Here is a 27,925-nt window from a genome sequence, read left to right on the forward strand (position 1 = left end):
TTGACATGTGTGTGTGTGTGTGTGTGTGTGTGTGTGTGTGTGTGTGTGTGTGTGTGTGTCCATCCAAACATCCAACTCAGAGAAACAAATGAGCATCAATATTCACACATATATTTATTTAGTTCCACACATATATATTACGTTAACATAAATCACAGGAATCATATCACATTATTTTTTCTAACCCTACAGGTGTTAAATTATTCACCTTTTAAATCATTTAAGAACAGTAAGTAACATTGCACACCTGAGTATAAAGCTCTTGGTAACGCGTCAGTCTTATGAGTCTTGTGATAAGCCTCTCCTTGATGGGATCTTATAGCATCTAATTAGGGAAGAGTCTTGATACTTTGTTCATTTAAGCTCTAAAACAAGATATAAGACATATATGTTGCTGTAAGTCAAGGCATAAGACATACACAGAGCTCTAAGTCAAGATATAAGTCATATATGGTGCTTTAAGTCAAGACATAACACTTATAAAGAGCCTTAATTAAGACTTTATAACGAGCTCTAAACTTTGAGTTGGTTTCGACAGCAGCGGGGCAGAGTACAGGTACCCGGGTACTGATGAGGCACTGAACTGGGCCTCTAAGGACGACGATCCACCGAACTGGGATTCTGGAGTTTGGGATCCACCGAACTGGGATTCTTGAACTGGGGATCAACCGAACTGGGAATCTGGTGTTTGGGATTCACCGAACTGGGATTCTGGTGTTTGGGATCCACCGAACTGGGAATCTGGTGTTTGGGATTCACCGAACTGGGATTCTGGTGTTTGGGATTCACCGAACTGGGATTCTGGGATTTGGGATTCACCGAACTGGGATTCTGGTGTTTGGGATTCACCGAACTGGGATTCTGGTGTTTGGGATCCACCGAACTGGGATTCTGGTGTTTGGGATCCACCGAACTGGGATTCTGGTGTTTGGGATTCACCGAACTGGGATTCTGGTGTTTGGGATCACCGAACTGGGAATCTGGTGTTTGTGATCCACCGAACTGGGATTCTTGAACTGGGGATCCACCGAACTGGGAATCTGGTGTTTGTGATCCACCGAATTGGGATTCTGGAACTGGGGATCCACCGAGCTGGGAATCTGGTGTTTATAATTCACCCAACCGGGAATGTGGTGTTTGGGATCCACTGAACTGGGATTCTGGAACTGGGATCCACCGAACTGGGAATCTGGTGATTGGGATTCATCGAACTGGGAATCTGGTGTTTGGGATTCACTGAACTGGGAATTTGGTGGGATTCACTAAACTGGGAATCTGGTGTTTGGAATTCACCCAACTGGGAATCTGGTGTTTGGGATTCACTGAACTGGGATTCTGGAACTGGGATACACCAAACTGGGATCTGTGTTTGGGATTCACCCAACTGGGAATCTGGTGTTTGGGATTCACTGAACTGGGATTCTGAAACTGGCGATACACCAAACTGGGGATCTGGTGTTTGGGATTCACTGAACTGGGATTCTGTAACTGGTGATACACCAAACTGGGAATCTGGTGTTTGGGATTCACTGAACTGGGATTCTGTAACTGGTGATACACCAAACTGGGAATCTGGTGTTTGGGATTCACTGAACTGGGATTCTGTAACTGGTGATACACCAAACTGGGAATCTGGTGTTTGGGATTCACTGAACTGGGATTCTGAAACTGGTGATACACCCAACTGGGAATCTGGTGTTTGGGATTCACTGAACTGGGATTCTGAAACTGGTGATACACCAAACTGGGGATCTGGTGTTTGGGATTCACTGAACTGGGATTCTGAAACTGGTGATACACCAAACTGGGGATCTGGTGTTTGGGATTCACTGAACTGGGATTCTGAAACTGGTGATACACCAAACTGGGGATCTGGAGTTTGGGATTCACCCAACTGGGAATCTGGAACTGGTGATCCACCGAACTGGGATTCTGGTGTTTGGGATTCACTGAACTTGGTTTCAGAAACTGGTGATACACCAAACTGGGGATCTGGTGTTTGGGATCCACCCAACTGGGAATGTGGAACTGGTGATCCACCGAACCTTAATCCTGGGATCGGGGAACCACTAAGCTGGATTTCAGAGCTGGAGGACTGGGAGGCTGGCGGGGAGTCAGACACCAGCTTATAACCATGGTCGTCAGCGATGAAGTTGACGGAGGAGCCTGTACCATCTGGGTGTGGGAACCTGTGAAAATGTATACAATAGTTATTAGCGTTACAGTAATAGTTACCGAGATCCTGTAGTTCAAGTTTCGCATATTTCAGTGACGGCAGCAGATGAATTCAAGACGGATACAGTAAGTAAATAAAAGTCAAATATGAAATGATGACTGCTGGAGATGTGGGAGATATAATTATTGCATGCAGTGTTAAGGTTGAACATTAGATAATACTCACAACCATCCGCCTTGCACAGCCACTGCGCCACTGTCCCTCAGGGGGGCGCCTTTCTCATGACGGATGATACCGTTACTTGTCTCGAAGTGGAAGCTGTAGGTGCCGTCTACTGCAGGTCCCTGACGCTCATCCCTCAAGATCTGTGCTACACGATCCCTCTGGTTCATGTAGGAGCTGGAGAACCCACCAGGAGCACTGAATGGTAGGGGGATGGTAGAGGTCTCAATCACCGCCGCCACCAGCAACCACATCACCGCCACCTCCAGGTACAAGTTTTATGTCAATAACAAATCTACATAAAGTCTACGTTAATTCACTACACATTATCTCTGATCACTGACGCAACAGATCGTGTCTTAATATATAAAAAATAAGAGTTGAATAATAACTCTCTTTCAATGATATTGAGTTACTTCACATTACTTAACCCTCTCGCACACACACACACACACACACACACACACACACACACACACACACACACACTAAACCACGCTAACTCACCTCAGCAATATATAAAAACACGTAACTTATTTTACTAATTACAATACCAAAATCACGTTCAGTAAATGACTGATCAAGTGAGCCAGCCTCATTAGGACCCAACTTAACTGAATATATATGAACTAGATCTTACTCTTAATGGGCGCCAGTCCTAATAAAACCAGATATTAATGTACCCAAAACCTGATAGGCCCAATCCTCATGGTTAGGATAGGTTAATGTGGGGTCTATTAGGACTGGGGCCCATATGAACTGCAACACATTCAATCTTACCATCAACATCTTGAAGACGATGTCCAAGTACGACTGCGTGACCCACTGTGGCTGTTCTCTCTTTATATACAAGTCCTCTCTCCCCTCCCCTGCCCCCCATGCCCTCCCATCCCCTCCACCCATCCACCTCCTCCAACACGATCAACGTACTGTATTATGGTTTTTTTTCCTAATTCCTGAAGTAGACTCAACGCAGGATACTGACCCTAAATAAAGGACTTCCCCTCGCAGACGAGACAAAAGGGAGACAGGTAAGCTTATTCAAAGATGCGAACCCTCAACGACTGCGATCACCAGGGTAGGGGGTGGGTTGGGGTCGGGGTGGCGTTGGGGTGTAGTAGGGGTGGGGTAGGGGGTCGGGGTGGGGTCGGGGTGGGCGTGGGGTGGGGTAGGGGGTAGGGGGTAGGGGTGTAGGGGTGCGGGATGAGGAAAGGACAACAGGTTCATCTAAGCGGCCTTCAAACAATAACACGTCAGCTCTGATCCTCTGTACCATAACAACTGAATCTATTAGCAACGATGCGAACTTGTTTGTTTTATAGATGAAATAAAAGATGTCAGTTAGTTCATTAAGATCGAACCCAAAAAACTTAATAAACGCCTTTAATTTGTATTCTGCTGAATGTCCTTGTTTATGGGTCAAATAAACACTGCTCATCGAGAGCACATTGTGAGTTTCCTTTCTCCATCCCATCTTGAGTGTGAACCAAACATCCCAAAAACCCCACAAATGGTGACTCCCGGAGATTCGCACTCACACAGGATGGAGGAGAAACTGATCACGCTCCCAGTCTTCAAGCAACATGGAAGACTGGCTTATCCACACAGAAGCAGCTCTCATCGGCTCTACAACTACTGTCTCTACACCGCAGGTTAGACACCCTAGAGCAGCTCTGCTACTCTAAGCAGACACCAGCTCCTCTTCCTGCCCCAAGCACCACGTCCTACCGACCCCAGCACACCCGTCCTGCCTCAGACGCCGACCCCGGCCCAGCAGTAACCCCTGCCGCCCCTGATGCGGCCCCTGTTCCTGAGTGCGGACCCACACATCCCTCTTTTCTCCCTCAGGTACTCCCTGCTAATGTCCTGCACCCTGCTGCTGTCGTGGACCCAGCTGCTGTCACGAGCCCTCATCCGCTTCTGATGACGCAGCCCCTGCTCCTGACCCAGGCCCACACACCCCAGCAGGCGCATCTGACGACTCTGTACCTGCCGTGAGGGAAGAACAAAATTCATCGCCTCCACACACCCTTTTTCTCCCTCTCTACTCCCACAGATATTGTGTATCTAGACAGTTGTGTCCATCGACCGGCTCATCCACGCCATCGCCGTTGTCTCACATGAGGCATGCACCGCCCGTTCTGCCTCACATGTGCTATGCACCCCTGCAGACAACAAGTCTCCTACACTGCTTGGAGCGAAGGGGGAGTATTGTAGTGGATTTCTCCCCTACAAACACTGTTTGTCGCTGAGTAGCCGACCCCACCAATTCCAATGCCTCGTGGTCTAGGTCAGCCAGCGCCGCCATACATCACGGGCGGGATTCTGGGCACTACATATTTGGGCTGACCTGGTGAGCCTGTCTCTTTCTACCTACACCAACCAGCTATGCCCTCCTCCTCCTGCCTGCCTGGCGGTCCCTTGCTCCACTCCGGCAGGCATAGCGACCCTAAGCATCACTCCTCTGAGCATCCACACCAACAGCTCTCTCTACATCACCTTGTAACCATGCTGCCTTCCCAGCACCAGCTGCACTGTACATCCAGCCACAACATGTATGAATTCCACAGCGCCGTGCCTCGTGGTCTAGGTCAACCAGCGCCGCCATACATCACGGAGCGGGGTCAACTACTAAGCCACGCCTACCCCCACTAATTTGGACTGACCTATTGACCTGTCTCTGCCACCAACCAGCTGGCATATATACCGCCGCCTGGCAGTCCTTGCCCGCCGGCGAGCATGGCGACCCTAAGCTGTCCTCCTCTGAGCATCCACACCAACCAGCTCTCTCTACATCACGCTTGTAACCATGCTGCCTTCCCAGCACCAAGCACTGCACTGTACATCAATACAACATGTATACAGAGAGCATGTGGGGTTTGCTTTTCTCTATTCCATCCTGGTGAACACAAACATCCATCCCCACACTGTATTATGTTTTTTTTTCCTAATTCCTGAAGTAGACTCAACGCAGGATGCAGCCCTAAATAAGGACTTCCCCTCGCAGACAGGACAAAAGGGGAGACAGGTAAGCTTATTCAAGATGGGAACCCTCAACGACTGCGATCACCAGGGCAGGGGGTGGGTTGGGGTTGGGGTGGGGTAGAGGTCAGGGGGTGGGAGTAGGGGGGTCGGGAATTGGGGTTAGAGGTCAGGGAGTGGGGGAATTAGAGATCGAAATTAGGGTCAGGAGTAGGGGGTCAGGGTGGGGTCAGGTCAGGGGTGGGGTAGGGGGTGCAGGATGGGGAAGGACAACAGGTTCATCCTATAAGCGGCCTTCAAACAATAAGCATTAAACCGATTCTCTAAATATGACGGCTGATCTGGCCGCCCAACGATGCGAACTTGTTTATTCTATAGATGAAATAAAAGATGTCAGTTAGTTCATTAAAGATCGAACTAAAAAACCCAATAAACGCCTTTAATTTGTATTCTGCTTAATGTCCTTGTTTATAGATTCAATGAATATCATCAGTAGAATAATAGTATGAGAATCGAAACAATTATATCGCTAGGGATTTGTTCAGTTAGTTAGGGTGGAGTTTTCTTTGGGGTTTGGTCAGAAGTTTTGACGTTTGGTGTAGCGAATGGAAGTGATATCCGTCCTCTCCATTTCTCCGTGATTTTCTTTCTCCCGCAGTCTCTTTTTTTCTCCTTTTCTCTTCTCGGTCTATTTTATTTTGTCATTCTATTTACTACGATCTCACCCTCACTTCTCTCTCTCTCTTTCCTTTCGCCCCTCCTCTCACCCACCCTCTCCCTCCCTCCCTCCTCCACCCACCCTCCCTCTCCCTCCCTCTCTTCCCACCCTCTCCCTCCCTCTCCACATTACATCATAAGTTATTTCATGAACAACTTTTTGATGTGTACGTGACCTAATAATGGCTTGTATTGCACAAATGATGTTATACTATTATTTTTCTGGAGTCTCGTTCAAGTCTTCGCTTTAGGTTTTTTTTTTTTTGTAGAATGTGGCTTCCAAATGCCATTCAAATGTCTGTGAGTTTCTTTTTATAGCTAACGGAATGAGATTAATTAAAATTTGCTTGTTTAATCCATGTTGTACTGTCTTTTACCATTGTTCATCTCTGAGAACTTTGCTTTAGTGTAATATATTTATCCAATCAATTTACCTGTAAAATAATTTCTGAATTTTCACTAATGAAGTATAGGGTTGCATGTATTAGATTGTACTAAATATCACCTGATGCGGGAAATATCCTGGATTTGTCCCAGTCTCGGGATGCTAAAACCCCAAAACAGGGAAACCCTAGTTGGTATACCTTAGAGTGAGTCATTTATATTTGTTAATTCTATCCATCATCTCTTTTTATATTTACTACCAACCCTACTCTCTCTCTCTCTCTCTCTCTCTCTCTCTCTCTCTCTCTCTCGCCTCCACCTCACCTGGTACTCTAATAAAAGAAAATAATAAAAGTATTATTATTTACCTTTTAGGTGAAGTTCTGAGAAACACACCGACGCTCACCCCCCAAAAAAAAACTTACTGTGTCAGGACGGACGTATGTGTAATAATAATAAATAATAATAAACGGTTTATTAATAGAGTTGCAGCCGGTGGCTGAAATATACAGACTTACATTTGATTTAGACATAATGATATAGTATGCATTGAATACATTTACAGGGTTGCACAGTACATAAATCAGGAGTTGTTTATTATTTTAACAATAAATGGGATATTTTGTATATATCTATGGTGCAGGCTCTTACTGGGCTGAATTTGGTTGTAGTGGCGGACTGCGTGAGGTGGGTGGGGGCTGCAGGTGGCAGGAGTAGCGATGGCGAGGGTGGTGCAGTGATCCACTGCCAAACCTTTCGATGGCAGTGATGAGTCACTGAGGATGGCATTTCCAGGGTGGAGAGCGTTGGGTAGCCAGCCGGAGTGTTCTGCGCCGAGCATGATTCTGCAGGCCCTTTCTGTACCTTCTCTGGCCTGACGTTGTTGGGTGGAGTTGAAGACGACCAGGCTGGTGACGCATACATTTGTTTGGGGAGAATAAAGGCGTTGTAGATGGTTCTCAGCTCTGGCGTGGGTGTCCCAAGTGACCTAGATCTTCATGTATGTAGAGACGATACGAGCTGCCTTGACTGTGTTATTACATGGGCCTTCCAGTCAAGTTTGTTGTCTATAGATTACTGCCAGGTTTTGTGGGTACCGGCTGGAAGGTTGGGGCACCCACTAGGCTGCGGTTTGCTGGGTGGTGTGACCTTGTTCTCCATGAAGTCCATGCCAGGTTAGCCCTAGTGCAATATGTATGATTGATAACAGTGCAGTGATCATGGCCAGTTGAGGTTACAGTCCCTAGAGACAGCAGCCCGGTGATGTCTTGCGTTTTCTGCAGGATTTTTTGTGCAGAAAATCCATCACCAAACAGTGTGATGTAGAGGAGGTCCTCATATTGCCAAGTGCTGTGGATCAGTTGACTGATGGATACTGGCAAACTCGCACTCAAAAACAAAGTCCTCACAAAGTGAACTGGGTATGGGGTAATGGCAACTGGCCACGGCCTGAGGTCGTTTAAAGGGACTGTAGGGTGACTGTAAGTGGGGGTGACAAATGCACGGTTTTCAATTTGTTGGAATTTTTAGCATCTGAGGATGCGTATTGCTTGAACAGAGGAAATTGGGTTTCCAGCTCCTTGTATATTTTGATTGGGAGGTCAATTGGGGTCGTGGAGCGTTTGGATTTAAATTTCAGGAGTTTGTTGGCGATTTCATATGGTTGGACACTGGGAGGGGGGGAGGGGGAAGGTAAGTAAGCTGGGAGGAGAGTGAGGTCAAGACTGGGTAAGGTATGACATATGGTAGCAAAATGGTTATTAATTATCTCAGCTGCCTCCTCACTAGGTAAATGTGAGATGAAAGGAAGTGTGGGAGACTGACGGTTGAGACCACAGAGATCTTTTACCTTGGAGTACCACTGACCGATGCCGACTTCCTTGAGGCTGTGCACTTTCCTGGGATAATAAGTCTTCTTGGCAGACTTGATTTCCCTGATGACCTGGTTACGTAGACTTTTGTACAGGCGGTTGTTGGTGTAGTATGCCTTGTTGCGCTGCTCAATAAGTCTTTTTATGCTTGGCGTAATCCACGGGACATCATCGGGGTGTGTGTGTGTGTGTGTGCATTTCCCCACATCTGTACACACGTTATTGAAATACTTTGAGATTAAGTTTACACTAAATGGAGAGAGAGAGAGAGAGACAGACAGACAGACAGACAGACAGACAGACAGACAGACAGACAGACAGACAGACAGACAGGCGACTAACGACTGACCTATGATACAATAACAAGAAAGGTTCCACAATGCCATACAATTAGAGACAGTGTGAGACATTCCTCAGTAAGTGTTCGGAGTGAGACATAAAACTTGAGAAATCTTGGATAATTAGTACAAGGTGACGCGTGTAGTTTGAGACAGTTAGATTAAATTATACAGATAATGTGAACAGGTGTTGTACATTGTAATACATTAACAGGTGTATATTGGTATGTGACAGATAGACAGACAGACAGACAGGCCTAAAGAACGCGTCACGTGACCTTGACCTCTAATGGGTAACTCTAGGAGAAAGAGGAGGAGGAGGAAGAGGAAGATGAAGAGGAGGAGGAGGAGGAAGAGGATGAAGGGGGGGAGGAAGAATAGGAGGAAAAATATAGGAATAATGATAATATTAATAATGAAGGTATTATTATTATTATTATTATTATTATGGTTGTTGTTGTTGTTGTTGTTGTTGTTGTTGTTGTTATCTCTACTTGGCCACACACAACAATAACTCCCTTTACAACAACAACAACTAAACATCACAGCTCTGGCAACAACAAAATATTACACAACAACAAAAAAAAACCGAATAAACGAGACAGTTAGTTATATTTTCCTACTTATCGTCCCCGGGATATTTACAAGGTCGTTTTGTTTCTTGTATACTTAACCAAGGTTGAGTGTGTGTGTGTGTGTGTGTGTGTGTGAGAGAGAGAGAGAGAGAGAGAGAGAGAGAGAGAGAGAGAGTGTGTGTACTTGTATTTGTTGCGTGTGTGTGTGTGTGTGTGTGTGTGTGTGTGTAATAATAATAATAATAATAATAATAATAATAATAATAATCATAATAATAATAATAATAATAATAATAATAATAATAATAATTAATAATATACAAGTAACATAAGTGATAAAAATATGATATATACTGTAATAACACTAGATGGGGAGAAGGTCACACTACAGGGAATTTCAACATAGCGACAGTGCAAAGAGTAAGATTGACTGGGAGTGAATACACTGGTTGATTCCAAGTTATTGGTAATTTTTACAATGGTTGGGACTGGGCTGTTCTCATAGCGATCAGTTCGTGCTCGTATGGGCTGGATGCGGTTGTGGTGTCGAACAGCAATTCTCGGACGAGGGATCTTAGGTGGTAGTAGGAGCCGGTGTAGAGGATGGTGCAGAAGCTTCTTACCAAATTTGCAGATGAGGTCGTGGTGATGGTCAGTGAGAGTCGAAAGGGTCAGTGCGTCGAGCGCTTCTTGATATGTGGAGTAGGAAGGGAGAGAATAATCTTGCATGCCCTCTTTTGCATTTTTTTAGGTGTTTACGTTGTGTGGCATTTAGGGAGGAAGACCAGGCAGGGGAGGCATCTGACACTAATCTGCCTTCATGCTTTACTATGTTGATTACAGCTCCTTTGTGGTTAAAAAAAATAATATATTGATGAAATTAAATAAATATGATTAATCTTTTATTTTGCGATTTGATTTACATAATTGTAACTGTATATGCAAATAAATCTGTGAATATTGATAATTATTTATTTATGTTTGAGCAAGATCATGTACACCATAGAGAAATATTATACATGCTATGAAATATTTACTTACCATCACCCATAAATTACAAGTATGTGTAGGAGAGTAAAGGATTATCACCCTAATGCTCATGTACACAAACTGAGGAGGCTCGAACACTCCCCTTGTCTGACCACCACTGAATACCATAATCTCCCCGATGTGTTGTAGTTTATATCAACGTTATACTCAACAACTTTACTCCAGGTGATTGATGAGTCTAAGATGTTCTAAAGGAGATTAATTTTAGGGGAATATTTGGAAAGTCACCGCCATACATAGGAACCTGGGGGAGAGGGGGCGAAAAAAATATAGAAAAAAAATAAAAAAAGAAGTGAATAAAAAATCAAGAGTGAGAAACGATATATATGTTGTGTTGTCAAAGTAAGAGAAACAATTGAGACCCTGCAACTGTGTGTAAATGAGGCAGAAAGTCAGATCAGCAACCTGGGACTTGGTCACATATGGCAGCAGGGTCTACCATTAGACAACACATTATGCTTCCAATATCTTCCCAGGCGGTAGTACCTCCCTGTTTGGTAGCTGCCTACTACCTACTACCTCCCAAACATACTGCACACACACATACACACACACATACACACACACACACACAGCTCAAGTCGTAACTAATTGAACATACAGTAAAAGTAAACACAAAAAACAGGAAGTAAAAACGATAAAGAAAATACGAAGGAAAAGAAGCTTAAACAGAAAACGGGAATAAGAATACAAAAGCAGAGTCATAAGAAGAAAACGAAAGGAAAGAGAAAAACAACACCACTGATCTACACACCCGAGAGAAAGTGAAGACGCAACACTAATATCTCTCTCTCTCTCTCTCTCTCTCTCTCTCTCTCTCTCTCTCTCTCTCTCTCTGTAACCATACGATGGCAAACCCAAATCTGTATATCTTATGTGAAGCAATAAACCAACGAACCTGTAAACCCTTGAACCCAGACCCAAGAATCTATGTAGCCATTGACCCGAACCCGTGAACTCATTAACCCGAACCCGTGAACCCATAAACCCAAATCCGTGAACCTATAAGCCCATTAACCCGAACCCGTGAACCTGTGAACCCATTAACCCGAACCCATGAACCCATTAACCCGAACCCGTTAACCCATGAACGACACAAGCCTCTTTAGGCCACAGCAGGTAACCCTGAGGTGCGCCGTCACGTAACACACTCCACAAGAACTAGTCTGGCGGGAGGCGTCTTCAGTGAGTCAATCAAAACACTTCAAGATCAACACCTTCTTGCCTCGAATCCTGGAGGTCAATTTGGTTGAAAAGAAAAGCGGTACATTGGTTGGTATGAGCTTAGGTGCGTTTTTGATTGGTCGGTTGTGTTTGTTTACGTGATAGGTGATTGGTGGGAGTTAATTGGTGAGACACATAAGCAATAACTAGTTTAGATATAATCTAGCTTAACCAAACCTAACCTAATTCAACCTAACCACCTAATTGAACCAAACCTAACCAAATTCAACCTAAATTCACCTAATTCAACCAAACCTACCCTAAGCTAACCCATTTCATCTAACCTAACCTAACACACCTTAATAAATACGACAACAATAATAATAATAATAATAATAATAATAACAATAAAGATAAATAGAAAAGTAATAAATAATTCCGCCTCCCTTACCATGCTCCTGTCACACACCACAGCGACCCTCCCAACACGTTCTGGTTTACTGTACTAGTGATAAAACCAAGGCCAGATACCCGCCGTGTTAATTTATCGTCTTCCTCACCTCCTCCGGGAAATGTGGCGCAATTGTTCGGCTTTTTCTATATACTTGTTTTTATTCTTCTGCTCTACTTGACATGTGTGTGTGTGTGTGTGTGTGTGTGTGTGTGTGTGTGTGTGTGTGTGTGTGTCCATCCAAACATCCAACTCAGAGAAACAAATGAGCATCAATATTCACACATATATTTATTTAGTTCCACACATATATATTACGTTAACATAAATCACAGGAATCATATCACATTATTTTTTCTAACCCTACAGGTGTTAAATTATTCACCTTTTAAATCATTTAAGAACAGTAAGTAACATTGCACACCTGAGTATAAAGCTCTTGGTAACGCGTCAGTCTTATGAGTCTTGTGATAAGCCTCTCCTTGATGGGATCTTATAGCATCTAATTAGGGAAGAGTCTTGATACTTTGTTCATTTAAGCTCTAAAACAAGATATAAGACATATATGTTGCTGTAAGTCAAGGCATAAGACATACACAGAGCTCTAAGTCAAGATATAAGTCATATATGGTGCTTTAAGTCAAGACATAACACTTATAAAGAGCCTTAATTAAGACTTTATAACGAGCTCTAAACTTTGAGTTGGTTTCGACAGCAGCGGGGCAGAGTACAGGTACCCGGGTACTGATGAGGCACTGAACTGGGCCTCTAAGGACGACGATCCACCGAACTGGGATTCTGGAGTTTGGGATCCACCGAACTGGGATTCTTGAACTGGGGATCAACCGAACTGGGAATCTGGTGTTTGGGATTCACCGAACTGGGATTCTGGTGTTTGGGATCCACCGAACTGGGAATCTGGTGTTTGGGATTCACCGAACTGGGATTCTGGTGTTTGGGATTCACCGAACTGGGATTCTGGGATTTGGGATTCACCGAACTGGGATTCTGGTGTTTGGGATTCACCGAACTGGGATTCTGGTGTTTGGGATCCACCGAACTGGGATTCTGGTGTTTGGGATCCACCGAACTGGGATTCTGGTGTTTGGGATTCACCGAACTGGGATTCTGGTGTTTGGGATCACCGAACTGGGAATCTGGTGTTTGTGATCCACCGAACTGGGATTCTTGAACTGGGGATCCACCGAACTGGGAATCTGGTGTTTGTGATCCACCGAATTGGGATTCTGGAACTGGGGATCCACCGAGCTGGGAATCTGGTGTTTATAATTCACCCAACCGGGAATGTGGTGTTTGGGATCCACTGAACTGGGATTCTGGAACTGGGATCCACCGAACTGGGAATCTGGTGATTGGGATTCATCGAACTGGGAATCTGGTGTTTGGGATTCACTGAACTGGGAATTTGGTGGGATTCACTAAACTGGGAATCTGGTGTTTGGAATTCACCCAACTGGGAATCTGGTGTTTGGGATTCACTGAACTGGGATTCTGGAACTGGGATACACCAAACTGGGATCTGTGTTTGGGATTCACCCAACTGGGAATCTGGTGTTTGGGATTCACTGAACTGGGATTCTGAAACTGGCGATACACCAAACTGGGGATCTGGTGTTTGGGATTCACTGAACTGGGATTCTGTAACTGGTGATACACCAAACTGGGAATCTGGTGTTTGGGATTCACTGAACTGGGATTCTGTAACTGGTGATACACCAAACTGGGAATCTGGTGTTTGGGATTCACTGAACTGGGATTCTGTAACTGGTGATACACCAAACTGGGAATCTGGTGTTTGGGATTCACTGAACTGGGATTCTGAAACTGGTGATACACCCAACTGGGAATCTGGTGTTTGGGATTCACTGAACTGGGATTCTGAAACTGGTGATACACCAAACTGGGGATCTGGTGTTTGGGATTCACTGAACTGGGATTCTGAAACTGGTGATACACCAAACTGGGGATCTGGTGTTTGGGATTCACTGAACTGGGATTCTGAAACTGGTGATACACCAAACTGGGGATCTGGAGTTTGGGATTCACCCAACTGGGAATCTGGAACTGGTGATCCACCGAACTGGGATTCTGGTGTTTGGGATTCACTGAACTTGGTTTCAGAAACTGGTGATACACCAAACTGGGGATCTGGTGTTTGGGATCCACCCAACTGGGAATGTGGAACTGGTGATCCACCGAACCTTAATCCTGGGATCGGGGAACCACTAAGCTGGATTTCAGAGCTGGAGGACTGGGAGGCTGGCGGGGAGTCAGACACCAGCTTATAACCATGGTCGTCAGCGATGAAGTTGACGGAGGAGCCTGTACCATCTGGGTGTGGGAACCTGTGAAAATGTATACAATAGTTATTAGCGTTACAGTAATAGTTACCGAGATCCTGTAGTTCAAGTTTCGCATATTTCAGTGACGGCAGCAGATGAATTCAAGACGGATACAGTAAGTAAATAAAAGTCAAATATGAAATGATGACTGCTGGAGATGTGGGAGATATAATTATTGCATGCAGTGTTAAGGTTGAACATTAGATAATACTCACAACCATCCGCCTTGCACAGCCACTGCGCCACTGTCCCTCAGGGGGGCGCCTTTCTCATGACGGATGATACCGTTACTTGTCTCGAAGTGGAAGCTGTAGGTGCCGTCTACTGCAGGTCCCTGACGCTCATCCCTCAAGATCTGTGCTACACGATCCCTCTGGTTCATGTAGGAGCTGGAGAACCCACCAGGAGCACTGAATGGTAGGGGGATGGTAGAGGTCTCAATCACCGCCGCCACCAGCAACCACATCACCGCCACCTCCAGGTACAAGTTTTATGTCAATAACAAATCTACATAAAGTCTACGTTAATTCACTACACATTATCTCTGATCACTGACGCAACAGATCGTGTCTTAATATATAAAAAATAAGAGTTGAATAATAACTCTCTTTCAATGATATTGAGTTACTTCACATTACTTAACCCTCTCGCACACACACACACACACACACACACACACACACACACACACACACACACACTAAACCACGCTAACTCACCTCAGCAATATATAAAAACACGTAACTTATTTTACTAATTACAATACCAAAATCACGTTCAGTAAATGACTGATCAAGTGAGCCAGCCTCATTAGGACCCAACTTAACTGAATATATATGAACTAGATCTTACTCTTAATGGGCGCCAGTCCTAATAAAACCAGATATTAATGTACCCAAAACCTGATAGGCCCAATCCTCATGGTTAGGATAGGTTAATGTGGGGTCTATTAGGACTGGGGCCCATATGAACTGCAACACATTCAATCTTACCATCAACATCTTGAAGACGATGTCCAAGTACGACTGCGTGACCCACTGTGGCTGTTCTCTCTTTATATACAAGTCCTCTCTCCCCTCCCCTGCCCCCCATGCCCTCCCATCCCCTCCACCCATCCACCTCCTCCAACACGATCAACGTACTGTATTATGGTTTTTTTTCCTAATTCCTGAAGTAGACTCAACGCAGGATACTGACCCTAAATAAAGGACTTCCCCTCGCAGACGAGACAAAAGGGAGACAGGTAAGCTTATTCAAAGATGCGAACCCTCAACGACTGCGATCACCAGGGTAGGGGGTGGGTTGGGGTCGGGGTGGCGTTGGGGTGTAGTAGGGGTGGGGTAGGGGGTCGGGGTGGGGTCGGGGTGGGCGTGGGGTGGGGTAGGGGGTAGGGGGTAGGGGTGTAGGGGTGCGGGATGAGGAAAGGACAACAGGTTCATCTAAGCGGCCTTCAAACAATAACACGTCAGCTCTGATCCTCTGTACCATAACAACTGAATCTATTAGCAACGATGCGAACTTGTTTGTTTTATAGATGAAATAAAAGATGTCAGTTAGTTCATTAAGATCGAACCCAAAAAACTTAATAAACGCCTTTAATTTGTATTCTGCTGAATGTCCTTGTTTATGGGTCAAATAAACACTGCTCATCGAGAGCACATTGTGAGTTTCCTTTCTCCATCCCATCTTGAGTGTGAACCAAACATCCCAAAAACCCCACAAATGGTGACTCCCGGAGATTCGCACTCACACAGGATGGAGGAGAAACTGATCACGCTCCCAGTCTTCAAGCAACATGGAAGACTGGCTTATCCACACAGAAGCAGCTCTCATCGGCTCTACAACTACTGTCTCTACACCGCAGGTTAGACACCCTAGAGCAGCTCTGCTACTCTAAGCAGACACCAGCTCCTCTTCCTGCCCCAAGCACCACGTCCTACCGACCCCAGCACACCCGTCCTGCCTCAGACGCCGACCCCGGCCCAGCAGTAACCCCTGCCGCCCCTGATGCGGCCCCTGTTCCTGAGTGCGGACCCACACATCCCTCTTTTCTCCCTCAGGTACTCCCTGCTAATGTCCTGCACCCTGCTGCTGTCGTGGACCCAGCTGCTGTCACGAGCCCTCATCCGCTTCTGATGACGCAGCCCCTGCTCCTGACCCAGGCCCACACACCCCAGCAGGCGCATCTGACGACTCTGTACCTGCCGTGAGGGAAGAACAAAATTCATCGCCTCCACACACCCTTTTTCTCCCTCTCTACTCCCACAGATATTGTGTATCTAGACAGTTGTGTCCATCGACCGGCTCATCCACGCCATCGCCGTTGTCTCACATGAGGCATGCACCGCCCGTTCTGCCTCACATGTGCTATGCACCCCTGCAGACAACAAGTCTCCTACACTGCTTGGAGCGAAGGGGGAGTATTGTAGTGGATTTCTCCCCTACAAACACTGTTTGTCGCTGAGTAAGAACATAAGAACATAAGAAAATAAGGAGTCTGCAATAGGCCGGTTGGCCTGTGCATGGCAGCTCCTGTCGAGAGTTACTACCACTCTCTATCATCCATGAATCTATCTAGCCTCCTTTTGAAACTTTCCAGAATTCCCGCACTTACTATAAAGTTGCTAAGCTTGTTCCACTCGTCCACCACCCTATTTGTGAACCAGTTTCTTCCTATCTCCCTCCTAAACCTAAACTTATCCAACTTGAATCCGTTGCTCCGAGTCCTATCCTGCTCGGATATTATAAGAACTTTATCTATATCCCCTTTATAGATTCCTTTCACTCACTTAAATACTTCTATCATATCTCCCCGCACTCTTCGTCTTTCTAGGGAATGCAAGTTAAGTTTCTTTAACCTATCCTGATATGGAAGGTTTCTAAGTCCCGGAATCATTTTTGTCATTCTTCGCTGCACCGACTCTAGTGAATTTATATCCATTCTATAATAGGGGCACCAGAACTGAACCACAGAATCGACGTGCGGCCTGACTAGTGCAAGATATAGTTGCAATAAGACCTCTGCACTCTTGTTACTTACACTTCTAGATATAAAACCCAATACTCTGTTTGCCTTATTTCGAACATTAACGCACTGTTTTCTAGGCCGTAGGTCCGGGCTTACAAGTACCCCTAGGTCTCTTTCACAAGTCGACTTCTCTAGGTTGATGTTGTTAAGGCTTTATACATTATAAGTATTTGTTCTTCCAATATTAAGTATGCTGCACTTGCTGGTGTTGAATTTCATTTGCCATTTTTCAGACCACCCCTACAATTTATTTAGATCCTCCTGTTATGCATTTGCATCCTGCCCTGAATTAATTTGCTGCCCTATTTTGGTGTCATCCGCAAACTTGCTTATGTCACTGCTGATCCCAGTATCTAGATCGTTTATGAAGATTATGAACAAGAGTGGGCCTAGTACTGACCCCTGGGGAACCCCACTGGTTACACGGCCCCTCTCAGATTTAACACCATCTACGCTGACCCTCTGCGTTCTATCGCTGAGCCATGATTTTATCCAATTTAAAACTTTTCCCTCGATACCATGAGCCTTAATTTTTCTCAGAAGCCTCTGATGCGGTACTCTGTCAAATGCTTTGCTAAAGTCTAAGTAAATAACATCGTAATTTTCGTCATTATCTACTACCTCGAAGACTTTCCTAAAAAACGTTAGCAGATTTGTTAGACAAGATTTTCCCTTTGTAAACCCATGTTGAGAGTCGTAGATTAATTTGCTTTTCTCTAGATGCGATCGGATGCTATCTGCTATAATTGATTCAAGAAATTTCCCCACTACTGACGTCAAACTGATTGGCCGGTAATTTGACGCTGATGCTCTGTCTCCCTTTTTTAATATGGGTACTACATTTGCCTGTTTCCACAGGTCTGGCACAACTCCAGTGTCTAATGATTTTGTAAATAAGTTTACAAGGGCTCCGCTAATCTGTTCCCTACACTCTTTCAAGACTCGAGGGAAAATTTCATCCGGCCCTGGGGATTTTGTTTTCTTTAGTTTATTATCTTCTTAAGAACATCCTCTTTTCTGATAGTGATATTTTTTAATTTCTCTTCTTCCTTTCCCTTAAATATCAGTTCCACTTCTGGAATTTCATAGCAAATTTCTTCTGTGAAAACTGATAAGAAGTAGTTGTTCAATGCTTTGCTTATTTCTTCACTGCCATTTATCACTTCTCCCCTCCCTGACTTTAAGGGCCCAACTTTGTCCTTGACCTTTGTCCTATATACCTGGAAAAATCCCTTGGGATTCGCCTTGGATTCTCTTGCTATTTTGATTTCATAGTCTCTCTTTGCTTTCCTTACATTTTTCTTAACATTCCTAGATAGTTCATTATACCTGTTTCTGAGCTGCTCCTGCCCTCCCTTTAATTTCTTATATATTCCTTTCTTTATTCTTATGTCATGTTTAAGTTTTCTGGTCATCCACCTTGGCTCATTCTTATTTGGCCTAATTTTTCTGTATGGTATATTTTGTTCTTGTGCTTTATGTAGTATACTAGTGAATATATTATAGTCATGATCAATTGTTGTGTCATTTATGACCTCACCCCTTCCTACTGGGAACTGACGTGACTGTTCCCAGGTGACCTCACCTAGGTACCTTCTTAACCCCTGATAATCGGCCAACCGAAAGTTTGGGATTCTGACCATATTGTCATTGTTTTTCGTTTCCCAATTTAGGGTGAACCTGAGTTCTCTGTGATCACTGTTACCTAGTTCCTCCCCTACTGTGATATCTCTGATAATATTTTCTTTATTTGTTAATACTAGGTCTAATATATTGTTACCTCTAGTAGGTTCTGTAATTAGTTGTTTCAAAAAATGGTCCTGTACTGCGTCTAGGGAGTCTTCAGATTCATAATCACCTACAATGTTGTCCCAGTCAATATATCTGAAGTTGAAATCCCCCATAATGCAAAGGTTGTTATATTTTGCTGCCCTACTCATTTCCTGCCATATGGGCTGAGCTGCTTCTTTGCCAAGACTTGGGGGCCTGTAAATCACTCCCATCATTAGTTTTCTCTTCCTTCCGTGATTTCTACCCACACAGACTCGGTTCCTATTTCACCCTTTATTGAATTATTAATACAACATTTTAATGTATCCTTGACGAAGAGTGCGACCCCTCCCCCCTTCCTACCTTCCCTGTCCTTATGAAAAAGGTTGTACCCTTCTATGTGGTACTCTGATAAAAAAATTTTGCTCGCCAGATTCATCCAAATTTCGGTGATTGCTATGACGTCTACATTCTTGGTACATACAACCGCTCTCAGCAAGTCTATTTTATTTCTAACGCTCCTACTGTTTGTATAGTATACATTTAAACCTACCCTTCCCTGGTCCTGTTTTACCCCTTGTCCTGAGCAACTAATTTTACTTCCCAAGACCTGCTTGTTTTTTGTCTCCCACTTTCCCCGACCTCTCTCTACTGGCGAAACCCCCCCTTCGGAGTGACAGATTCACGCTCCAGGGATGCAGACAACGTCTTTACCCCCTCACGAGACAAGTGTACTCCTTCGCGACTGTACAGGTAGTCGTTGCCATAGAATCGTTGCCAGTTATCAATGAATGCCCAACCATTGTTTGCACAATGTTTTTCCAGTCGGCAATTTATAGCAATTGCCCTGGACAGCCATTCACGACCAACCCCTCTTCTAGGCAAGACACTACATACTATCGGGATCCCTCCCCTATCTCTAATCTTCCCCAGCGCCTCCCTATACCTCTTGAAAAGTTCCTCACTCCTAACCTTACCTATGTCGTTTCCTTCCACACTAAGACACACCACTGGATTGGTACCCTCCCCTGACAAAACTCTGTCTAACCTCTCGGCTACATGCCCTATCCCAGCCCCAGGAAAACAGACCCTAGTCCTACGTTTCCTATCTCTCGCACAAAAAGCCCTATCCATAAACCTCACCTGGCTGTCACCAACTACCACGACCTTACCTGTGGGCAGGGTTTGTACAACTGCCCTTTCCTCTCCTTGATCCATACCGTCCTGCCTCTTCTCTTCCTGCAGCACCTGGTAAGGGTTACTACACTCCACACCCTGGTCAGCTTTCCTGAGCCTGACCCTAGTCCCCTTGTAGACAACCACTCTCCACGCCTGCTCCTCCTTCGCAGGTGTCCTGCTAGGCAGGACACCAACCTGAAGGAGTTCCGACCTGAGGGCTTCATTTTCCCCCTTTAGAGTGTCAACCTCACTCCTCAACTGCCCCAGCTGCCTTAACAGAGTGGCAAGGAGGTCTTCTTCCCCCACGACACAACGATCCAAGGCGGCCATTTTCCTTGGTCTCTAACGGGAGCACTTTCGGGCACGACCTTCTCCAAGCTGGGTCAGAGGTCAACCCCACCAATTCCCCAGCGTATGCCTCGTGGTGTAAGTCAACCAGCGCCGCCATACATCACGGAGCAGGGGTCAACTACTAAGCCACGCCTACCCCCCCGCTATTTAAGACCTGACCTCGTGGTGACTTGTCTCTTTCTACCTACACCAACCAGCCAGCAACACCTCCTCCGCCTGCCTGGTGGTCCTTGCTCCCGCCGGCGAGCATGGCGACCCACAAGCTGGTCCTCCTCTGAGCATCCACACCAACCAGCTCTCTCTACTGAACGCTTGTAACCATGCTGCCTTCCCAGCACCAAGCTGCATTGTACATCCAATACAACATGTATACAGAGAGCACATTGTGAGTTTCCTTTCTCTATTCCATCCTGAGTGAACACCAAACATCTCATCCCCACACTGTATTATGGTTTTTTTTTCCTAATTCCTGAAGTAGACTCAACGCAGAATACTGACCCTAAATAAAGGACTTCCCCTCGCAGACGAGACAAAAGGGAGACAGGTAAGCTTATTCAAAGATGCGAACCCTCAACGACTGCGATCACCAGGGCAGGGGGTGGGATGGGGTCGGGATGGGGTTGGGGTGGGGGTGGGGTCGGGGTGGGGTCAGGGTGGGGTCAGGGTGGGGTAGGGGGTCGGGGTGGGGTCGGGGTCGGGGTGGGGTAGGGGTGCGGGATGGGGAAAGGACAACAGGTTCATCTAAGCGGCCTTCAAACAATAACACGTCAGCTCTGATCCTCTGTACCATAACAACTGAATCTATTAGCAACGATGCGAACTTGTTTATTCTATAGATGAAATAAAAGATGTCAGTTAGCTCATTAAGATCGAACCCAAAAAACTTAATAAACGCCTTTAATTTGTATTCTGCTTAATGTCCTTGATTATATGTCAAATGAACGCTGCTCATCCAGACCACGTGGAAGAAGTAGATAAAACAAGTATAAGAGATCAAAGAGAAGCATTATATCGCTGGACACAACAACAGTTTAAGATTGGGTGAGTTTTTCTTTGGGGTTTGGTCGGGGAAATTTCCGACGTTTGCCCCAGTTGTGGCAGTGAGTGGAGAGAGAGAGAGAGAGAGAGAGAGAGAGAGTATCCGTCCTCTCCATTTCTCCGTGATTTTCTTTCTCCCGCAGTCTCTTTTTTTTCTCCATTTTCTCTTCTCTCGGTCTATTTTATTTTGTCATTCTATTTACTACGATCTCACCCTCACTTCTCTCTCTCTCTTTCCGCCTTTCGCCCCCCTCCCTCTCACCCACCCTCTCCCTCTCCCTCCCTCTCACCCACCCTCTCCCTCCCTCTCACATTACATCATAAGTTATTTCATGAACAACTTTTGATGTGTGCGTGACTGTGTGGCTTGTGTGCACAAATGATGTTATGCTATTATTTTTCACAGGTCGTTCAAGTGTTCGCTTTAGGTTTTTGTAGAATGTGGCTTCCAAATGCCATTCCAAATGTCTGTGAGTTTCTTTTATGGCTAACGGAATGAGATTAATTAAAATTTTGCTTGTTTAATCATGTTATGTACCTATCTTTACACCAGTATGCAAGTTAATATAGAGAACTTTGCTTCAGTGTAATATAATTTATCAAATCAATTGCCTATCAAATAATCTACAGATACTACACTAATGAAGTATAGGGTTAGCATATAGCATTAGTTAGTACAAATATCACCTGATGCGGGAAATATCCTGGTTTGTCCCAGAATTTCGGGATGCTAAGAAAACTCCAAAACAGGAAACCCTAGTTGGTATACCCTAGGTGAGTCATTTATATTTGTTAATTCTATACATCATCTCTTTTTTTATATTTACTACCTGTACCCTATACTCTCTCTCTCTCTCTCTCTCTCTCTCTCTCTCTCTCGCCTCCACCTCACCTGGTACTCAATAAGAAAATAATAAAGTATTGTTACCTTTAGGTGAAGTTCCGAGAGCACACCGACGCTCACCCCCCCAAAAAAAACTTACTGTGTCAAGGACGGACGTGTGTGTGTGTGTAATAATAATAAATAATAATAAACGGTTTATTAATAGAGTTGCAGCCGGTGGCTAAAAATATACAAACTTACATTTGATTTAGACATAATGATATAATATGCATTGAATACATTTACAGGGCTGTACAGTACATAAATCAGGAATTGTTTATTATTTTAACAATAGATGGGATGGTGCTCTTCTTATATCTATCAGTGCGGGCTCTTATGGGCTGAATTTTGTTGTAGTGGCGGACTGCGCGAGTTGGGTGGGGGGCTGCAGGTGGCAGGAGGTGGCGTTGACGAGGGTGGTGCAGTAGTCCACTGCCAAACCTTTCCAGTGCTTGGTGGTGGAGGTCACTGAGGGATGGCATTTCCAGGGTGGAGAGAGCGTTGGTGTAGCCGGAGTATTCTGCGCCGAGCATGACTCTGCAGGCCCTTTTCTGTACCTTCTCTAGCTGACGTTGTTGGGTGGAGTTGAGAGAAGACGACCAGGCTGGTGACGCATACGTTAGTTTGGGGAGAATAAAGGAGTTGTAGATGGTTCTCAGCTCTGGCGTGGGTGTCCCAAGTGACCTAAGTCGTCGTAGCATGTAGAGACGGTACGAGGCTGCCTTGACTGTGTTATTTACATGGGCTTTCCAGTCAAGTTTGTTGTCTATAGTTACACCCAGGAGTTTGGCAGACTGCACCAGCTGGAGAGGCTGGGCACCCACTGTGACTGCAGGGGCTTGCACTGGAGTGGTGGCGGTATTGATGTGCATGACTACGGTTTTCGTGTAGTTGATGGTGACCTTGTTCTCCGTAGTCCATGCCTGTAGCCTGTCCAGGGTGCCTTGTAGCGATGAGTAGTCTGGTGTGGTGTTGTCCACTGAAACCCCCACAGTGCAGTCATCCACGTACTTCCACCTGTGAGGAGTGTCCGATAGAGCGTCGTTGATCAGGATGAGGAAGCACAGTGGTCCCATCTTGGTCCCCTGGGGAACACCGCAGGTGAGGTGTTGGAATGTAGAGACCAAGCCCTGATACCTCACTGCTTGGCGACGTCCACTCAAGAAATCAGTGACCCATGAGACCAGGTTGGTGGGCAGCCCTAGTGCAATAGCCTTGTTGATAACAGTGCAGTGATCAACAAGGTCAAAGGCCTTCCTGAAGTCCACAAGGGCAACGGCCAATGATGTCTTACGTTTCTGCAAGTTTTTGTGCAGAAAATCCAGAAAGCTCACCAAGCAGTGTGATGTAGAGGAGGTCCTCATATTGCCAAATTGCTGTGGATCAATTGACTGATAGATACTGGCAAATGCCCACTCAAAAACAAAGTCCTCACAAAGTAGACTGGGTATGGGGGTAATGGCAACTGGCCTGAGGTCGTTAGGGGACTGTGGGGTGGGGGCCTTGGGGATGGGGGTGACAAATGCTGTTTTTCATTCATTAGGGCATTTGCTTTGTCTGAGGGATGCATTAATAATAGAACAGAGGGGGGTGGCAAGTTCGACTGCAAACTCCTTGTATGTTTTGATTAGGAGGTCAATTGGGGTCGTGGAGCGTTTGGATTTAAATTTGTGGAGTTTGTTGGCGATTTCATATGGTTGAACACTGGGAGGGGGGGAGGGGGACGGTAAGTAAGCTGGGAGGAGAGTGAGGTTAAGACTGGGTAAGGTATGACATATGGTAGCAAAATGGTTATTAATTATCTCAGCTGCCTCCTCATTAGGTAAATGTGAGATGAAAGGAAGTGTGGGAGACTGACGGTTGAGACCACAGAGATCTTTTACCTTGGAGTACCACTGACCGATGCCGACTTCCTTGAGGCCGTGCACTTTCCTGGGATAATAAGTCTTCTTGGCAGACTTGATTTCCTTGATGACCTGGTTACGTAGACTTTTGTACAGGCGGTTGTTGGTGTAGTATGCCTTGTTGCGCTGCTCAATAAGTCTTTTTATGCTTGGCGTAATCCACAGGACCTCATCGGTGTGTGTGTGTGTGTGGAGAGAGAGAGAGAGTGTACACTTGTATTTGTTGCATGTGTGTGTGTGTGTGTGTGTGTGTAATAATAATAATAATAATAATTAATAATATACAAGAAACATAAGTGATAAAAATATGATATATAATAACTAGGTGGGGAGAAGGTCATACTAAAGGGCATTTGAACATAGTGACAGTGCAAGAAGTAAGATTGACTGGGAGTGAATACACTGGTTGATTACAAGTTATTGGTCATTTTTACAATGGTTGGGACTGGGCTGTTCTCAAAGCGATCAGTTCGTGCTCGTATGGGCTGGATGCGGTTGTGGTGTCGAACAGCAATTCTCGGACGAGGAATCTCAGGTGGTAGTAGGAGCCGGTGTAGAGGATGGTGCAGAAGCTTCTCACCAAATTTGCAGATGAGGTCGTGGTGATGGTCAGTGAGAGCCGAGAGGGTCAGTGTGTCGAGCGCTTCTCGGTACGTGGAGTAGGAAGGGGAGAGAATAATCTTGCATGCTCTCTTTTGCACTTTTTCAGGTGTTTACGTTGTGTGGCATTTAGGGAGGACGACCAGGTGGGGGAGGTATAGGTGAGCTTGGGAAATATGAATGTTGAGAAAACACTGAGGAGCTCGGGCGCAGGAACTCCGAGGGACTTGAGTCATCGGAGGAGGTGGAGACGGAAACTGGAGGATTTGACAACTTCACTGACGTGTGGTTTCCAATTTAGTTTGTTGTCTATGGTGACGCCGAGGAGCTTAGCGGAATCTGCAACCTGGAGTGTGTTAACCAAAAGTAATGGAAGGGGTTGGGACAACGTCGGAGGAGAGGTTGATGTGCATAACCATGGTCTTGGTATGGTTGATGGTGACGTGGTTGTTGGTGGCCCAGTTTTGGAGACAGTTCAATAAATCCTGAAAGGCGGTATAGTCGGGAGCAGAATTGTTGAGCATAAGCATAAGCATAAGGAAGCTTAGTGGTCCCATCTTAGTGCCTTGGGGGACGCCACAGGTGAGTGACTGAAAGGTGGAGACAGCCCCTCCGAAGCGTACAGCTTGGCGTCGGTCACTGAAGAAGTCTGTCAGCCATGGTATAAGACTTCTTCGAAACTCGAGGTTGATAGCTTTGTTGATGATTAAATTGTGGTCGACTAGGTCGAATGCCTTAGTGAAGTCAATGAAGGCGACAGCTACAGGAGCTGCCATGCACAGGCCAACCGGCCTATTGCAGACTCCTCATTTTTCTTACGTTCTTATGTACAGACGTTTTTCGTTTCTCCAGATGGCGGTATATGTAGTCGAGAAAGCTGACAAGACAGTGATTATTGGTGGAGGAAGTTTTCATATTCCCAAATTGCTGAGGGTCTACGACTCCTGCAATATTAGCATAAGCCCAGTGAAACACAAAACTTTCACAGATTAAGCTGGGTATTGCGGTGATTACAATGGGTCGTTACTGATTAAAGGATTGTGGGCTGGTTGACTTGGGCACTGGTGACACATATGAAGTTTGTGTGTGTGTGTGTGTGTGTGTGTGTGTGTGTGTGAGAGAGAGAGAGAGAGTGCCTGTATTTGTTGCATGTGTGTGTGTGTGGGGAGAGAGAGAGAGAGAGAGAGAGAGAGAGAGAGAGAGAGAGAGAGCTTGTATTTGTTGCGTGTGTGTGTGTGTTCGACAGAGAGTGAGAGAGAGAGAACACCCAATCAAGTGTGTCCTCCCCGTAGACTTGAACCTTTCCACACACTTGAGAGAACGGGAAGATGACCCACTCTCCTCCCAGTCACGCTCACACTCACCTAAAACCTGGACCCACAACAAGAGAGTTTCCTATGACGTAAATCTTCTCACTGTTTACATGTTACATAAGTCAATTGTTGGTATATGTTAACAATAGACCACTTCCTTCCTGTGTGTGTGTATTAATATATAATGTATAAGAATGACTATATAACAATTCATGTTGTTATATAGGTTAAGTATATATAAAAAGCCTCAAAGAACAAGGTTAAACATACTTCTATTCCACATGGCTGTTGGTATGATACATTTCATTCATAAAAAGTAATGCTGTTGCCATCAAATACAAAGCTCTCGAAAAATATTCACCTCTATGTCATAACCATATGTTATAGGCGAGGTGACTGACAGTGCAGGTGTCATGAGGTCGTAAGGGAAGTCATGACCTCAACGTCTCATCCTTTAACAGTTGTCAATACCACCACATTAACGACAAAGGTTCAACAGTGACTGCAGGATATTCGGTATAATGAAATTTCGAAACTGTTTAATATCTATAATATATTTGGATCATAAATAAAAGTACAAGTAATAAGCGTAATAAGCCTCGGGGTAACATGAGGCTGTGTTGACATGACAGTGGTGGGAGGAGGAAGACCCAGCAGGATGTTACTAACACAACTGAAGGATACCTAAAGTGAGGAAAGGATCTGTGCTAAAAGGATTTCAAGGTAGGAGTCATGTCAATAGTTATAGGATGAAGAGACTCAAGGGGCGCCGTAGAACCTGCTGGGAGTCTGAGGACGAGGGGCGCTGGCGGCACCAGAGCCTCCGAAACCTCCACCAGTTGAGCCTCCAAAGCCCCCACTGGTTGGGCCTCCAAAGCCCCCACTGGTTGGGCCTCGAAAGCCTCCACCAGTTGAGCCTCTTAAGCTTTCACCAGTTGAGCCTCCGGAGCCTCCACCAGTTGAGCCTCCGAAGCCCCCACTGGTTGAGCCTCCAAAGCCTCCAGATGAACCTCCGAAGCCTCCACCAGTTGACCCTCCGAAGCCTCCGCTAGTTGAGCCTCCATATGATCCACGTCCACCTGAAGCAGCCGCGGCGGCGTCCTCCAGACGAGCCTTCTCGATCTGGGCGATGGCGTGGGCGGGGAGGGGCGGGGGCGTGGGCAGCAGGTCAGACTCCACGCGGTAGCCGTACTCGTCTGCTACGAAGTTGAAGACAGCGGGAGTTCCATCAGGGAACGTAAACCTGCAACCCATAATATTATAATTAGCTTCATCACCAACAGCTAAAAGTTTCAAACTATCAACAAAAAATATATTTCATCTCTACGTCATTGTGTGTTGTTATTGGTTACTCACGACCATCCTCCCTGAGACGCCACGGCGCCAGTCTCCCCCTGGGGGGCGCCCTGCTCATGACGACTGATGCCGTCACCAGTCTCGAACTCGAAGTTGTAGTTGCCGAACTCATCAGGTCCCTGACGCTCGTCCTTCAGGATGGGGACTACGGGACCTGAAGGTTGGTAGCTTCCCCTGGCAGAGCTTCCACTGGCTGAGCCCCCGAAGCTT

At 45.6% G+C, this 27,925-nt stretch overlaps 3 protein-coding genes across 3 annotated transcripts in view; all 3 read right to left on the bottom strand.

Annotated features, from left to right (window-relative positions):
- Positions 1 to 591: 591 nt before the first annotated feature.
- LOC121855960 (early nodulin-75-like) lies at positions 592 to 2,652 on the bottom strand. Its single transcript, XM_042351177.1, has 4 exons — positions 2,402 to 2,652; positions 2,046 to 2,189; positions 1,294 to 1,954; positions 592 to 1,092 (listed from the first exon to the last, which is right to left on the bottom strand). The coding sequence occupies exons 1-4, from the start codon at positions 2,650 to 2,652 to the stop codon at positions 592 to 594; spliced, it is 1,557 nt and encodes a 518-aa protein (XP_042207111.1).
- Positions 2,653 to 12,698: 10,046 nt separating this feature from the next.
- Positions 12,699 to 14,759, bottom strand: LOC121855961 (early nodulin-75-like). The gene is made up of 4 exons (XM_042351178.1): positions 14,509 to 14,759; positions 14,153 to 14,296; positions 13,401 to 14,061; positions 12,699 to 13,199 (listed from the first exon to the last, which is right to left on the bottom strand). The coding sequence occupies exons 1-4, from the start codon at positions 14,757 to 14,759 to the stop codon at positions 12,699 to 12,701; spliced, it is 1,557 nt and encodes a 518-aa protein (XP_042207112.1).
- Positions 14,760 to 26,893: 12,134 nt separating this feature from the next.
- The window catches only part of LOC121856002 (glycine-rich cell wall structural protein-like), a 1,880-nt gene continuing 848 nt past the window's right edge, over positions 26,894 to 27,925 (bottom strand). Inside the window, exons 2-3 of the mRNA XM_042351238.1 lie at positions 27,716 to 27,925; positions 26,894 to 27,602 (exon numbers count right to left, since the gene is read on the bottom strand). The exon at positions 27,716 to 27,925 is cut by the window's right edge and continues 350 nt beyond it. Coding sequence (XP_042207172.1) covers positions 27,119 to 27,602; positions 27,716 to 27,925 — 694 coding nt within the window. The 3' untranslated portion in view covers positions 26,894 to 27,118. The remainder of the gene's footprint in view (positions 27,603 to 27,715) is intronic.

This window comes from Homarus americanus, unplaced genomic scaffold (assembly GCF_018991925.1).
Source record: "Homarus americanus isolate GMGI-L3 unplaced genomic scaffold, GMGI_Hamer_2.0 scaffold19117, whole genome shotgun sequence".
NCBI lineage: Eukaryota > Metazoa > Arthropoda > Malacostraca > Decapoda > Nephropidae > Homarus > Homarus americanus.

Excerpts from the sequence above, each read along its gene's own strand:
- LOC121855961 (XM_042351178.1), bottom strand. The coding sequence starts at position 14,759 with ATGTGGTTGCTGGTGGCGGCGGTGATTGAGACCTCTACCATCCCCCTA. Across the intron at positions 14,297-14,508 it reads GCTGTGCAAGGCGGATGGTT|GTTCCCACACCCAGATGGTA; the intron begins GTGAGTATTATC and ends ACATTTTCACAG. Across the intron at positions 14,062-14,152 it reads TCCCCGATCCCAGGATTAAG|TTCAGTGAATCCCAAACACC; the intron begins GTTCGGTGGATC and ends TCTGAAACCAAG.
- LOC121855960 (XM_042351177.1), bottom strand. The coding sequence starts at position 2,652 with ATGTGGTTGCTGGTGGCGGCGGTGATTGAGACCTCTACCATCCCCCTA. Across the intron at positions 2,190-2,401 it reads GCTGTGCAAGGCGGATGGTT|GTTCCCACACCCAGATGGTA; the intron begins GTGAGTATTATC and ends ACATTTTCACAG. Across the intron at positions 1,955-2,045 it reads TCCCCGATCCCAGGATTAAG|TTCAGTGAATCCCAAACACC; the intron begins GTTCGGTGGATC and ends TCTGAAACCAAG.